Here is a 16,718-nt window from a genome sequence, read left to right as displayed (position 1 = left end):
TACAGCGGAGTTACTGAAAGCAGCGATGGTAATAGGTACCTTTACAGTAACTATTCACCATTTATTTTCCGGCAAGAATACGCTAATGAAGAGATCAAGAAATGTGGCTACATAAGAATTCCTCAACAGCGATCCAGCCAAGGCAGTGTCATCATTCCCATCAACTTGTTAAAAGAGAGGGCAGTGAGGAGGGACAGCAAGAAAAGCCAGGCTTTTCTCCCCTACGTTATTATTTAACAAGGGGCCCAAAGTCAGACACACCAGGCAGGACGCACTTGTGTAGGGTGTATTCAGCACTGCGCTGCTCCTCAGCAGCCACCACCACCATCACCACCACCACCCCCCCACCCGCGAAATGTCCCCAATAAGCCAGGCGGGCTGAGAAACCAGGAGCTAGCCTATGGAAATTGCCCCAAAATCCTGAGCAGTAGACATCACTCACTGCCTACGGGGAAGGCTGAGAAGCTAGGTAATCTGCCCACTGTCACACAGCCTGTTGCGGAACAGCTTATGAATGAGGGTCTGACTGCAAAGCCCGTGTCTTTTTATGATCATCTACTCACCACATATGCGGTCAGTCAAGACAAATGTCACTTAAACCAAGAAAAGAGTGCATTTCATGAGATTGAGGCAAACAGTGTCAAAAGCAGATCTTTAAACAGGCTGAGGGGAAGGAAGAATGGCCCCTATATCCTCACTGCAGAGAAGTTACAAGAGACTAAGAAGGACACATCAAGTGAAAACAACAGAGAAGAGAAACTAATGAAAATGTCAGTTGTCTGGAAGGTCAGGCCGAGAAGAGACTTGGATTCTGGCAGGCCTTGTAGATGGTGCGCTAGAAAGTCTAAGGTGAACACGGAAATATTCTTTCTGCTAATTATGTTTTTAGATACTCATTTGCGGTTAATAATCTCAGAGGGGTTTTAAAAAGGGCACCCAGACACCACCGGCCAATGACCCGTGGACATGCATAAGCCTTGGGGGCCTCTGGAACCGGGAACTACACACAAATTTGTATGTGCTCATTTTTCTGGGCATATTCCTTCATATTCTGACTAAAACTGGCAATTCTAATGTAATTTAAAATCACTATCTAGTTATGTTCCCAAGCTGTGGGTTTTTAAACAGGCATTCAGAAAAGCGCCTTTCTCCAATCCTGAAGGCTGACTGGTATAGGACCCACTACCAGGAAGTCTGAGGCCCTCGGGGGTCAGGTTAAGGGGACGAGGGCATGGCTCTCCAACCTGGGAAGTGAGACCTTTCTTCAGGCCAGTTGTGGGCTGACTGTGGAGCTCATACTTCCCATATTGCTTTCTAGCTCCAAACGCAAGCAAGAAACAAAACAAAACCGCTCTCTTCCAAAAGTCCTCCCTCTGAAGTAACGTATATAAAGGCCAGCGAAGCACCCACACTGGCATGACAGTAGCGGTTCTTATCTTATTGTTACTATTTGTCCCACCGCCTCCAGGAATGTGTTCACGCTAGCTCCACGGCGCCATTCATCAACTATTTCCACACCGAAACCTGGAAAACGGGGGGCGGGCAGGGAACCTGAACAAGGAATCTGAAGACAGAATCCTCTTAGGCCAAAAAAAACTTTAATGAAATTAACCAGTGGGTCAATGCAAAGGAAATCTGGGCTAGCATGAGCCGCTCCCTACCCTGGACCCCTGAGTCCTTCACAGAGATTGGAAGCCCGGGAGAAATGCGTCATCGGCAGCAGACAGCAGGAGCAGGACGCTGGTGGTAGGGAAGCCCGACACGACCGGAGAAACACTGAAATCCCTGGCCTGCCCTACAGGCCAGCGTTAAAAGCAGACACTGACTGTCATCTTGTGGCTCGGCTGCCTCAAAACTCCTATCAACCCTTGTCCCATAAAATCAACTCTTGTCCCATAAAGCAGAGCATAATCACCAATGAGCAAAACTGAGAAAAATGCATTTCAACCTCCGCCTCCTTCCTCTACCTTACCTAGGGCACAGGCAGTGATAAAAGCAACCAAATCATAATCGTGAAGGTACACCGTTGACAGGAGGAAGATAAACAGCCAAGGCTGAAGTGATTTTCCATTACGGTACAATCGTCCATCAGGCTGGTGTGGCTTTGAACTCCTGGGTACTACACTTTTTAAAGTAATAAAAATGGACTTTGGCGAGTGCGCATCAGAAGCAGTTACCGGTTTGATAAAAAGAAGTGGGATTTCCTCTGGACTGAATTATTTGTTGAACTAAAAAGTACCTGAACCAGGACCAGTTTCTTGGGTTTCGATACTGTACAACAGCTACATAACACGCCATCCCTGGGGAAATTGATTAAGAGGTCATGGACTCTATATACTATTTTTGCAAGTTCTTGAGAATCTATAATTATTTCAAAATAAGAAGTTTTTTTTAAAGTGCCTTAAAGTATACACTGCACTATAATCGAAGACCAGAGTCTTCTGTGTTTCTTCAGACAGAATAACAAGCTATAATTAAAGCAAAACATTTGATGAGGCAAAAGGAACTGCAGATATTAGAAATTAATATAGTACCGTCTTTAGGGAAGGAGTAGTCACTAGCACAAACTTTCTGCAACTTAACAGTCAAATATGTAAGATGTGTATACCCTTTGACTCAATTTTACTTCTAGAAACATAACTTACAAAAAGAAGGCATAAATTATTTAAAGAACTATTCAAAGAAACAGAATAAATGAAAGAAAATGGCTTATTTACACCCATTCGAGGGAGAAGGGTAAGTTTAGGAAAATCCAGTTTTCATATTCCTGACTTTCCAAAAAAGTAAAATCATAAAAATATAAGATCATGATATAATGTCTGCATTGAAAATTCATGTTTTAACAGCAACAAAAATTCATTTAAAGGAATAAAAACATCACTTTGAAAGCTCATCTACTTTCTGTAGAAAACCTACATTTCATGCAAATGAAATACAAACCTGTGCTTTGATGATTTGCTAAATATATTATGTTTTCTTTATTTTTTGGCAAATCTCCATATAGCAATATCTGAAAGATAAAACAGAAAGAAACGTTACTTTAACATCTCAAAACATGCACCACAGTAACAAAACAGGTCAAAGAATCGGCAACGTCACGAATATCTCCATCCAGGATGAACAAAGATTAGATTTCTCTCAGAAGCCTCAGAGACCATAAGTGGCACAGGTTTATCGTAGTTAAGTGCAGAGCAGGTCATAGAGTGGAACAGAATGATCAACATCCTCATGAGAAAAGCAGAAGCATTTACTGACCGCTTACAATCTCCGGAACCCTTTTTGTAAGATACGCCTCCCTTCAAAAAGCCTACCGTGTACCGGAAGAGACAGCCATGGATACATACAACTGTAATGAGACGTAATGCAAACTTGATGAAAATATGGCACATTTTATATTAAAGAACTGTCAACTGTGGAGCAGAAGCAGCATCCATCAGGTGTGATTTCAGCAAATGAGACGAAGGAAGGACGTTCATGAAAAGGCGGACGAAGAAATGGAATCGGTAGTGTCTGAGACCTGTTGAGGCATCTTAGCGGTATCACAGCCAGACCAAGCTACGTGCAGGGCTGGTGAGCTGGAGCAGGGAGACCCCACAGAGACCCGAATCAGAATGGAAAAGTCTTCTGAATACCGCACTCAAGACTAAAACGTGATTTTGTGAGTAACAGGGAAACACGGTTCATGATTAGGACTCTCGGTAGCTCTGTGAAGAACAGAGAAAGCTCGCTGGGGTGCCTGGCTGGCTCAGTCGGTGGAACATGTGACTCTTGATCTCAGAGTCACGAACTGAAGCCCCATGATGGACATGGACCTTAGTTAAGAAAATTAAAAAATAAGAAATAAAACAAAAGAACAAGAAAGTTCAGGATACAGGTGACTTCCAGGAAAGGGGGGAGGCTTCAACATGGGAGGGTACACAGTGGCTTCAACTCTTAGAAGTCATGTTTTATTTCTTAAACCGGATGGTGGGAACACAGGTGTTCGTTATAGAAGTTTTTCTGTAGTTCTGCATGTCTTAAATGTAAACGTTTCATAATAAATTATTTAAAGAAGTTAAAAGTATATTTTTAAAGACTTTAAAGGAAAGGACTGCTAACAGTGGTATTTTTTTACTCAGGGCATTTTTGTTTCTGTACCTTGTGATCATGGATTATACAAGATTATGAATCAACCAAGGCTTTTTAGATATCCACACAGATATATTGGTGGCAACACTCTTCATTACTATCTTAACAACAGAAGAAAGAAAATGACATTAACCCAGCATCTCTGTAGAAAAATGGAAATAGAGGGCATAGAGGTCTGGACGTCAGGAACTCAGACTGAGATTTCTATTATCTTCCTCAGAAAACTATTCAGTGCTATACATGTAATTTATAATACATAATTGTTTAGATATTTGCTTAAATTTTTATTAATAAAGTAAATCAGTGCCAACAAAACAAAACAAAACCCTAAACCAATAGTTTGATCTACGCAGGGTTAATAGGGAGCTCTTGTTTGTGAGCGATCCCCGTTCTCTCACCAAAAAGCCAGAACTGCTTCGAGTCCATTGGCTACAATGCACTGGGTTTATGGTACTGCAGCGATGCGACTGTTTTTTGGCTTAAGTTCCTTGGATGACACACTCACATTTAAAGGTTACTACTCTTTGGAGACCTGCCTGCCCTCAAGCTGAAGTCAGCACTTGAACCATACAAGAAGAGACCCTCCTTTTCCTATCCTGCTCTGGGCTTGGGTAACAGACTTCTAGGCTGTAGCCTCTGAAGGGCAGGTAACAGACAAGTTACGAAAAGGTGTTATTTTAGATTGACTGTGGTAATTCCGGTGTGTGCTGATTAGATGGGGGCCGGTGGCGCAGGCAGTGAAAGGATTCACCCCAGGCGGAGCAAGGGAGATGGAAGTTTACTGAGTACACTGCAGAAAGCAGCAGGCGGGACAGCAGAGGAGACGCTCTTCCAGGAGGTGATGGTGAGGGGCTTTAGTTACAGGGTGGAGTGAGGAAGGATGGGAACGTATGGAATTTTCCCGTTTTTGGTAGCTGTGCCTGGCTGTCAGTAGCCCGTTGGTTAGTTAGTGCCTACGGCCATTCCTGGTGGGTCACTTAATGAGCCTCTTTGCGTTCAGCTTGGTGGTCGCTCTGGGCCCTTTTGCCTTGAGTTTCCATTGCTCAAGCCTGCTGCCTAAAAGTGGCCTCTACAGTAGCTAGAGACAGTAAGATAAGCAATGAATTTTTTAAAACTTTTTTTAATGTTTATTTATTGAGAGAGAGAGGGAGACCCAGAACATGAAGCAGGCTCCAAGCTTTGAGCTGTCAGCACAGAGCCCAACGCGGGGCTCGAACTCACGGGCCGTGAGATCGTGACCTGAGCCAAAGTCGGACGCTCAACCAACTGAGCCACCCAAGCGCCCCAGATAAGCAATGAATTTAATTGGGCAAAATAGATAGAGAAAATGTAGTTCTACGGCTACACCACTCAGAAGGGGGAAAAAAACCCACAACAACGAATTCATAGCCACTTAAGGGAAAATACATAATACATCAATCATACTTTTAAAGATTAGTTTGATATGAATATCAAACTGATATGATGTTAATTGATTGATATGATATCAATACTGTTTGATATGAAATAAAAGCTATTTCCAAATGAAATGCAGGATGGTACAAAAGAGGGTAAGCCTTTCACAAAACATAATTTAATATCTTAAAGTAGGCATTTGGATGATTGCCTATTTAAATTTTTTCATTTGCCACTGTAAATTCAACAGAAATAAGTTAAAAAAGAGTAGTCTTCCTAATTAAAACTTGAAAATATCTAAAAGCAAAGTAAATGAAATTATGAGCTGCAAATCTTATTGTAATAGTTGCATATCATTCTTAAGTACTTTGAAAAAATGTTGACTAACCAAAGAAAGGAACACAGAATTACAACGTTAGGTATCATATATATGAAGTTTTAAGGTCCTTCACTTGATTTACCAGATTTCAAAGAAAAAACTTTTCGTTCTAATTTGAAATTGTCAAATTTCTTTCATTAGGTGGAAAGTTCGTTTTTCAATTTACTAACATGGAGAGGAAGAAAAAATTTTCATTTTTTAAGAATGCAGAATCTCAAAATACTTAACAGCGATTACTACCTTACTAAGTATACAACGAGACAGACAGGTGTAGTGTTCGCTAAATGTAAAAAAAAAAAGTTTCTAAGAATTTACAACATACCCATACACATAAATATAAACACAAAAGGGCAGGCTACCCCAAGATAGTCCACTTTGGCAAAAAGATTATTTCAAGTTCAAAGTAATCAAAACCCAGCAGATGCAGGAAAAGATACCTGCTTGCCTCTCTCTCTCCCCTCCTCTCAACTGCCTAAATTTGCATTGAAAAGGGGAGCCTGTTCGAGGAAGAGAGCAATTAACAGAGACTCCTCTTTACCTAAGAAACTTATTTGCATAATAGAGCAGTCTTTGTTTTTCAAATCATCTCCTTTATCTTCCTGCTAAAGGCCTTCTCCACTTTGGATCTGCAGACCCTTCCCTTGTCCTCGGCTCCTGTAAGCATCACAGGGCCTCACTATCTTCGCAATCCGCCTGTGTGGAGTCCCATACATATGCCTATTAAATTTGATTTTCTCCTGTTCATCTGTCTCATGGCAACTTGAGTCTAAGTCCAGCTGGAAGGACTGCAGGGCAGAGGAAGTTCTTCCTCCCCGACAATTCTATTGACGACCTATAAGCCTACCTGCGCCCTCTCATTCTAACCCAGAGCCCAGGATTAATCACACTCCCTTTTGCACCAGGACGAACCCTGTTCACACTCCTATGGGAGCATCCACGCGCTGTGTGCGTGTGTGCGTATCCTACCCCTTAGAGCTCATAAGCTCTTCCGTGGCAGGGTCTTCTTCATTTTTCTACCCCAGGGCTTAGCACTCAGGTGGTTTTGAGCACAAGTTTACTGAATCATTAAGTTGCACTTTTATTTTTCACAAGTAGATAAAGCTGCATCTCATTTTCAGCAGTAAGAGGTTTTGGAATAAACAAAGTAAAATGCTTTAAGTGCACCAGTGACTTTTTAAGGCATCCATTCTGGGAATCTTCTAGTACACGTATTTCGAATCACATTAATCAGGTTTTTTCGCAGGTAATTTGTTCCTTCAAAATCAGGCAGATGAAAAACATACGGCTTTTTTGTTATTCCTAACTCTTTTAGATTCATCATAATTGTTCGATTTTAGGCTCACCCATTTCTTCAAAGCTCATCTAGAGTCCTTTTTCCTTTTCATTTTATTAGAAGGGGACAATAAAAATGCTCCATGAATAATTATCTTCATGGCAACACTCTGGTGACTATTCTGCTTTAGTCACACAAACCTGCCCAAAGGGCTATCAGAAGAAGGCATGGACTGAGCTGGACTTCTTTCCCTCACCATCATCTTTACATTGTTTACTCTTCTCCATGATATGTAAACAACCTGAAGACTCTCTGTATCCTGGAAAGAGGTAGTGAAATGGAATCGAAAGCAATCACGTTTAACACAGTAGACAGTAGAATACCCAACTGATGACACCACCAGGACACGGATGTACAGCATTCTTTCTTTGTGGGAAAAAAAAAACAAACAAACAAGATTCTTCATTTATCCCAATAATACCCATTTTTTTTCAGCAAGCAAAGTGAACTTTTTAACTTTCTCACTGCCCTTAAGTATAGAGTCTGTTGAGGGGGGTCAGAACGTGCTACCCCCAAATAGGCCCCTTTGGCACGGCATTACTTTGAGCTGAAGGCAAGTAAGGAACAGCAGACACCCCTTCTGCCTGCCTGAGGCATAAACTTCCGTTTGTCCAGGTGACGTTAATACCCCTTCCTAAAGGTGTTCCCTTCTAAAGTGCCAGGAAGACCGGAGGCAGCCAATGAGTCTGCAGAGCAAAGCTTACTAAACCACCCTTTTCTAGCACACATTCCCCAGGGGCCTTCCCACAATTTACCAGCCCAAAAAAGGTCCGAAGCCCTTGTTCTATCTAGCCATGTTTCCACAAGTTACTGCCCTTTGTTAACATGACATATAAACCCCTAAGCCGAGTCTATTCAGTTCTTTTGGTCTCCACTTCTTTTCTGTGAGGCACCCATGCATGCAAAAACATTAACATCAGAAAATGTCTTTTCGCCCATTAATCTGGCTTTTATCAGTTTGCTGCGCAGACCTCAGCTATAAACCTTAGAAAGCGGAGGAAGAGCTTTTCCTCCTCTGCAGTGCAACATAGCGGTCACTAAGAGCCCAGGCTAAAGTATTTGATTTGGATTAAGACTCGGATGTGAAGGGCACCCGGGTGGCTCAGTCGCCTGGGGATCGGACTCCACTCCGGCTCAGGTCACGATCTCATGGTTCCGGAGTACGAACCCCACAGCGTGCAGCCCACTGGGGATCCTCTGTCTCCTCCTCTCTCTGCACTCCTCCCTCCCCCACTAGCACTCTCAAAAATAAATATTAAGAAAAAAAACAACAACAACTTCGATTTGAATCCTAGTCTATCACCTTACTATGTGAACTTGAGTAAAAGTACCTTACCTCTCTCATCTATTTCTTTACAAGTAAAATGATTGTAATAACAGCAACCACTCCTCATGCGGGTGTGGTGAAATTTGCGACACTAGCCGTGCCATGCTTTGAATATAGTAACTATCCCTCCAAAAGCTAACTGTTGTTCTTACCACTGTCCAATAGTGAAGTTTTTTATTCAAAACTGTGTCAAGTGATGAATAAGACAAAAAAAAATCTCTGATTACACAGAAATGTGTATAAAGAATGTGTTCTAATAAGATTACATGTATAATCTACACTGTTTATAATCATTTAAAATGAATTTTCAACAGTATTTTTTTTATGCCAATGGAATATACTACCGGTTAACCAGTACAAGATTTTTACTGTAATGCAAACAAAAACACTGGTCTTTTTCTGCTCAATCTGAAACCACGCTTCGCTGAACAGGAAGTCTGATGCCCCTCAGAACCAAGATCAAATTATACACATAGCCATTTGTCTAAAAACCAGTATGTGAAAATAATGATCGAGCAACATTTAAAAAGGAACCTTACGAATCACAAAGCTTTCTTGTACATTCCTCATGTAAATCTCTTGGTATTGTCCTTACTCTCTAGGGTGTGTTTTTCTGAGCATCTACCATGCACCGCTCATTGAGGGCAGTTTCACATATTATGTCATTTACTCTTGAAAATAAAATGACAGTCAGTAGTCCACTTAAGGATGAGAATATGGAGTTGAGACACTGACTTACTCGACACACACGGTGGCAGAGAACGAGGAATCACGCTCCCGTTTCTCACACCAAGATCCAAAACTGTTTTGACGGGCGCAAAACTATTCTCTGCAAAAATTCCAAATACTAGGAGCTTATGTGATTTTTTCAATCTGAATTCTAAGGAGATAAGATACTCATGAGAAAAAAATAAGACATAAAAAATTTTCCTCAGCACCTGGGTGGCTCAGTGGGCTAAGTTAAGTGTGGGACTCCTGGTTCCCACTCTGGTCATGATACCACCGTGGTGGGACAGAGCCCTGCATCGGGCTCGGGGCTGACAGCTCAGCACCTGCTTGGGATTCTCTCTCTCCCTCTCTGCCCCTCCTGTGTGTGTGCTCGCTTTCTCTCTCTCTCTCTCTCTCTCTCTCTCTCTCTCTCTCTCTCTCAAATAATAAATTAAAAAAAGAATGTTTTTTGTCCAGAAATACAAGTTAAGGATGGGAGCAGAGCAATCTGTGAGCCGCTAAGCGCTGGCATCCGTTCTGCAGAATCCAACTTCCGGAACCACCTGCTTATGCACGACACTCCCTACAGTGAAGCAAGTGCTGGGATTCACACACATGACCCCTCAATTTCCTCAGCTCTTTATTCACTTCTTTCCTTTATAAAGAACTTATCTCATACGCACTTTTTTAAAGTGACTTCTTCCTACACTGCCGAATTGTGTGTCACTGGAGAGTAGAGACGACTTTCTTAATCTAAAACCTGAGAGCCCGGCATGTGGTTAGCAGTTAAGGTGATGCTCCTTTCCAGATGTCAACCCCCTCATTTCTTTGTGCTCCTGAAATTCCCACCCGGAGACCAGGCAGAGTAAGGCTGTCTTAAGATACCACTTACAACACCCTCTAAGACACCCAAGCACATCGCTGGTTCCCACAGAGAAAGACGAACAAACCTTAGAGAACCGCATAGGTTCAAAAGCAGCAAAAAGTACAGGTGTTTACTGACAAGTCAATAAAGGTTTCTCTATGTTGCTGACTGTCCCAGAAGGCCCACTTTTATTTATTTTTTATGTTTCTTTCTTTCTTTTGTGAGAGAGAGACAGAGGGAGGGAGGGTGGGGCAGAGAGAGAGGGAGAGAATCCCAAGCAGGCTCCGTGCTGTCAGCGACAAGGCAGACTTCCTCGATCCCGGGAACCATGAGATCATGACCTGAACCAAAACCAAGAGTCCGACACTCAACCGACTGAGCCACCTGGGCACCCTTAGAACTCCCTCTTTTACAAAGTGTCTGACGTTATTCTTCCTCAGTGGTACCTCTGAGGGTACAGTTCATGTCTCTTTCCCCTTTACCTACTTAAGAATACAATCAGACTCACTAGACTTGCTGTCCCTGTGAAATCAAAACCTGTCAACCAGTAAGGTCCTTCAAGAATCCATCCCCATTAACAGTGGATCCACACTTCCACAGAAACCCAACCAGACCAGCATCCCAAGTACTTCCGCCCTTTGGTTAAAGGCAAAAATCAAGTCAAACTATTCTCCCCTTTATTGCCATCTCCAAAAGGTTACAACCTTGTGGAGAGGGCAATACAGACGGTAAAATATGCTAATGTTATGTTAATATCACGTATGTGATCCTGACACCAAGAAGGGGTGAGGAAGAGCTGGGGCCTGAGATGGAAGAAAGTAGCTACAGAAGAGTGGTCCAAAGGCACGTGGCTGAAAACACACCGGGGCCTCTGGGGCCTGGGGAGGAAGCAGTGGTTGGCCTACAGTGAAACCAGTGAAAGGAAAAACTGGCCAGGGCAGAATTTAGACGGCTTTGAAGGCCACCCTCAGGAATCTTCATTTTCGTTCAGTTATCAATCAAGGGCCTCTTTCTCCTAAGCATGCCGTGATACTTAACTCCTGTTTGAAACAGGATTCAAAGCAGTTCAGGATAAGTGACACAGCCTTCCTGAATAATCCAGGCAGCTGTCTCACCTTCGTGTCACCAAGCTGACAAACACGAACACTCCCATCTCAGGATCAGCCTCTACTGGGATTGTTCGTGCACGCTTTTCCTGGCATGAATAAATCGAGAGTTGGATCTCGTTCCAAGCAACATAACCACACCACCTGGCAAAGCATCTTCGGAAAATGGGTCCTGAAGCCGGAGCGCCATATACGGAGGAATCCTGCCTCAGCTACCACACATGTGAACTCTTTGTGCCTCTGTTCCCCAGGGTAAAGGGGAAGAAGGCGCCTACCTTGTAAGGGTGACAGGCCGATGGCAGTACAACACCAGGCACACAGTCAGCACTCAGCACTCATGAAATGCCAAGTTTGTTAGGAACCCCTTCCTCTCCTTTCTCCTTCACCTCCAGTCACCAGGCCCCAGCTACCTCGAAAATGGATCCAGGGTTCTTTCCATGTCCACTCTGCCCATTACTCTGACCACCATCTCTCGCCGGGATTATTACAAACCCTCCCACACCAGCCCTTTGTCAGAGCTCCGTGCAAATGTCACTTGCTTGGGCAAACTTCCCCAGCCCCCTGCCCTCCACCCACTAGTCTCAATCTCATAGAGCACGGTACGTTGTAATTCTGTTGCTACTGCTTGTGTCCCACCAGAGGGTGAGCTCCATGAGGGGAGGGATCTTGTCTCCGGTTTCCCCACCTACCCCTTAGCACCCAGCACAGGACTGGAACAGGGTGCACACTCCAGTACTGTATGTATGAGGGAAGGAAGGAAGGAAGGAAGGAAGGAAGGAAGGAAGGAAGGAAGGAAAGTTTCTGGGGACTCCTTAGAAGTTATTACCTAGTTTGGGGTTGTATTAAACCTGTGTTTAAGAAACCATAATAAAATGAGAAAATATCGGGCGCCTGGGTGGCTCAGTTGATTAAGTGTCTGACTTCAGCTTAGGTCATGGTCTTGCGGGTCGTGGGTTCGAGCCCCGCGTGGGGCTCTATGCTGACGGCTCAGAGCCTGGAGCCTGTTTCGGATTCTGTGTCTCCCTCTCTCTCTGCTCCTCCCCTCCTCACGCTCTCTCTCAAAAATGAACATTAAAAAAAAAAATTTAAATAAAAAAAAGAAAATATCAAAGTAAAACTAAACTTGTAATTTCATTTAGGAAGAGTCAGCTCTCAGTTCATTCAGCTCCACAAATTCAGACAAATTCACAAAAGAGGGAAAGTAAACTGGATCTTTAGATTCATACTTTTCCTCGTCGTAACAGCACAGAGGTGTCCCCAGGAGTCACAGGCATATACAGCACTACTACAAAACCTATCCAAGGGTGCCTGGGTGGCTCAGTCATTAAGCGCCCAACTTTGGGTCAGATCATGATCTCATGGTTTGTCAGTTCGAGCTCAGTGTGGGGCTCTGTGCTGACAGTGCGGAGTCTGCTTCAGATGCTGCGTCTCCCTCTCTCTCTGCCCCTCCCCTGCCCTCTCTTTCTGTCTCTAAAATAAGTAAACACTACAAAACAAACAAAAACATCCAAAAGGTTAATTCATTGGGGGAGTCTTCCCACAATGTACATTTATTTAATGAGAAGAAATCTAAAGTTATGCACCAAATTGCTGCATACTTGGGAAAGGTGTGTGTGGGTGGAGGGAACTTTAACTTTCTCAAACTATTGTATCAGTGTTTCAGTATTTTATTGTATCTGTGATTTAAAATAGAAAATAGACATTAAAAGAAATCTTACACCAATGCAACCTAAAATAACTTGTTTGCTCATTGGGGGGGGCTTTATTTATAGAAAGTATAAAAGCACGGCTCTAATTACATTTCTCTAAGATTTTCTTAGAAGTCTATTCCCTAGCCAGACTTCAAATGTGTTAGACTAACATCATATTTGATTTGGGCAATGTTTAATTTCCTCTCTGAAAGGCCGGTGTCATTCTTGAACAAGCAAATGCCTAAGCACAAGCCCATCTGGCCAGCTCCCTTACACCCGCTACACTGAAGGAAGTAATCTAAGGTCTTTTAAGGTCTTCACGTGGATGATGAATAAACAGAGAAAAAGGAAATCAAGGATACAAAATATTTATATCCTCTTTAGGACGACTGATATTCAAGACATCTCTGGGCAATGTTTTAGCAGAAATGCAGACAGCATCCAGATGCAATAAAAAGGAGGCCGACTCATAAAGGCCCTTCTCTTGTTCTAAATAAACATGTTTCATTCTAATAGATTAGCTACAGAGAGAACCAGTTATAAATGGTCTTAGAGACCATACCTAGAATAGGAAAGCTTTGGTTGTTCCTGAGGAACTCAAAATAATGTTTTCATTAAAGGTATGCATTATCAGAGATTTATTTAAGAGTATTCTAACTGAGCACATTAAAAAAAAACATCAAAATCTTAGGCATAAAGTCTCTATCTTCTTTCCAGTGGTTTTTGGACTATTTTGTACTTGAAGTAGGTCAGTTGAAAAACTAAATTTTTTGTATCTCAAAGTCCACATTTTGTTGTTACAATAGATCATGTTAGCATTTGAGGAAGAGCAAATTAGAAGATAGGGCTATTAATGCAAAACATTTTAAAGTAAATTCTGAGTGGTACAAAATGATTTAAGCAGGAAAAAAAATTTGACTCAACTGTTTATTAATGTTGATTAGGAGACGTGTATTGTATCTCTAGATATTTTTGTCCTGCCAATATCAATGATCAGTGTTTAGTGCATTCCACTGGAAGGAGGGGAAAGAGTAGAATTGTTTTTGAAAATAATGACAAGAGAATTCTGACATTTAGAAAAAAAGTACATGAACTTTTAACAGCTTCCAAAACAACATGTTTGCATTTTTCATCATCTGCCGTAACTATCACAATTACTGTTTATGCAGGAATCTCAACATTCAGGACAGCACCCTAGGATAGAAACTCCAGACTACAGTAATCACATCACCTTCCAACTCCTGAGTCCTCACCACTGCCTCTGCCAGTATTCCCCACTTTCTTTTTAGCTTCCCAAGTTTCTCTTGAACTCCAGCTCTAAGAATAAGCAGAATTGAGTTACTTAGCGGGCTGAATGCTGACCCCACAAAAGACTGTCCGTGTCTTATGCCTGTAACCTGTGAGTGTGACCTTACTCAGGAAAACGGTCTTTGCATTTGCGATTAAGTCAATGGATCTGAGCTGAGGGGCTCATCCTGGATTATCTGCGTGGGCCCTAAACCCATGACAAGTGTCCTTAGAAGAGAAGGCAGAGGGACATTTGAGACAGAAGAGGAGGCAGACTGTGGACTTACATGGCCACAAGTCAAGGAATGCCAACAGCCACCGAATCTGGAACAGCCAAAGAAATGACGCTGCCACAGAGCTTCAGGAGGGAGTGTAAACCAGCAAACACTCCAATTTCAGACACTTGGCCTCTAGAACTGTGAGATTAAATTTCTCTTGTTTTAAGCCACTAAATTTGAGGTGATTTGTTATGGCAGCAACAGAAAAGAAATGTAATTATTTGAATCGGTGCCCCTCAAAATGATAAAGAAGTGTGTATTGATTTTCAGTGAATCTCAAATTGAGAGCTATGTGAAACTTTTAAAATCCTTTCTTTAAATTTTTTTTAATGTTTATTTTTTAGAGAGAGAGAGAGAGAGAGAGAGAGAGAGAACAGTGCAGGACACAGACAGAGACACAGAGAGACAGAATCTGAAGCAGGCTCCAGGCTCTGAGTTGTCAGCACAGACCCTGACACAGAGCTCAAACCCACGGATTGTGAGATCATGACCTGAGCTGAAGTCAAGATGTTTAACCAACTGAGTCACCCAGGTGCCCTGAAACTTTAAAAACCCTACTGCTTATTGCAAAGTAAATGGTGAAGGTACCCAGTTGAATCTCAGTACTAAAAAGATTCTAGAAGAACCTAAAACGATAAATAGTTATAAACAGTAACTTTAGCAACAGTGATTGAAATGTTCTCCTGTGTCAAAACCGCACGGGAGGGGTGTCTGGGTGGCTCAGTCAGTTGAGCATCCAACTCCTGATTTTGGCTCAGATATGATCCCAGGGTCATGGGATCAAGCCCCGGTGTCAGGCTCTGCACTGAGTGTAGAGCCTCCGTAAGATTCTCCTTCTCCCCCTCTGCCCCCTCCCCTGCTCATGCACTCCCTCTGTCAAAAAAGAAATTAAAAAAAAAAAAATGCATATGAAAAGAAAGTAGTAGAAATAGGAAGAACAGACATTTACCTAGAATCCAATGGAACGTTCAAGTATACCTGCTGAAATAGGTTTACCTGCCAAGCACAAATCATGAATTTCACGGACTTCTGTTCCTTCAGCCTAAAACTCCTATGCATAAAAAAATATTGTTACGCTACCATGCACCATTTCTTTTTTAAATCCAGAATAAAAAGCATTAAAGTGCCATTTAAAAACATTCTAATTTATGCTCAACACCGCTAATTAACATGCAAATGCGAATCAAAACCATAATGAGATATCACATTACACCTGTCAGAACGGCTAGTATCAAAAAGACAATAAAAAGTTTTGGCGAGGATGTGGAGAAAAGGGAACCCTCACACGCTGTTGGTGGGAATGCAAAGTGGTGCAGCCACCGTGGAAAACAGTATTGGGGATTCCTCCAAAAGTTAAAAACACAAATACGATCTGATCCAGTCATTCCGCTACTGGGTATTTACCCAAAGAAAACGAAAACACTAATCACAAAGACACGATATGCACCCTGATGTTTATTCTACCTTTGTTTATAACAGCCAAGATATGGAAGCATTCATAGACAAATGTGTAAAGATGTGCCACACACACATACACACACTGGAGTATTACTCAGCTATAAAAAGGAATGATCTTGGCATTTGGGACAACATGGATAGATGCAAAGGGTTTTACACAAAATGAAATAAATCACATAAAGAAAAATGCCAAATGGCTTCACTTTACATGTGTCATCTAAAAAACAAAACACAAAAGAAACAGACCCATAAACACAGAGATCAAACTGCTGATTGCCAGGGGTGCCTGGGTGGCTCAGTCGGTTAAATATTGGAATCTTGGTTTCAGCTCAGGTCATGATCTCATGGTGGTTGGTGAGTTTGAGCCCGAGTCGGGCTCTGTGCTGACAGCGTGGAGCCCGCTCGGGATTCTCTCCCCACTCCCCCACTCGTCATCTCTCTTTCTGTCTCTCTCTAAATAAACAAACATTAAAAAAAAAAAAACAACCCTTAAACTGGAAGCCCACACTGAACAAGGTATGAGGTGAGCCACACAATTTAGGAACTCTGAAATTTTGCAACCATTTTTAAAATGGGAAACCTTGCTAAGCACGCAGTATGTCACTGGTATATTACACATTGCACTGCATGCTCTATTCTCTGAACAAAATCACAATAATCCACCACAGGAAGCACCATTTTTCTAAAAGGTAAGGCACTTTGTCCTAGGTTCTGTCTTCGTCCTAGCCCAGGCCGGCTGTCAAGTGATGTGAAGTTAAAGATT

General features: G+C 42.3%; 1 protein-coding gene across 2 annotated transcripts in view; it reads right to left on the bottom strand.

Annotated features, from left to right (window-relative positions):
• AGPAT5 (1-acylglycerol-3-phosphate O-acyltransferase 5) overlaps positions 1-16,718 on the bottom strand; it is a 59,342-nt gene that overhangs the window by 40,833 nt on the left and 1,791 nt on the right. For both annotated transcript variants that reach the window (XM_011281365.4, XR_890189.4), the window contains exon 2: positions 2,941-3,010. In XM_011281365.4, coding sequence (XP_011279667.1) covers positions 2,941-3,010 — 70 coding nt within the window. The remainder of the gene's footprint in view (positions 1-2,940; positions 3,011-16,718) is intronic.

Source organism: Felis catus, chromosome B1, assembly GCF_018350175.1.
Source record: "Felis catus isolate Fca126 chromosome B1, F.catus_Fca126_mat1.0, whole genome shotgun sequence".
In the NCBI taxonomy this organism is placed as follows: domain Eukaryota; kingdom Metazoa; phylum Chordata; class Mammalia; order Carnivora; family Felidae; genus Felis; species Felis catus.
This window is presented reverse-complemented; position numbering and strand designations above follow the sequence as displayed.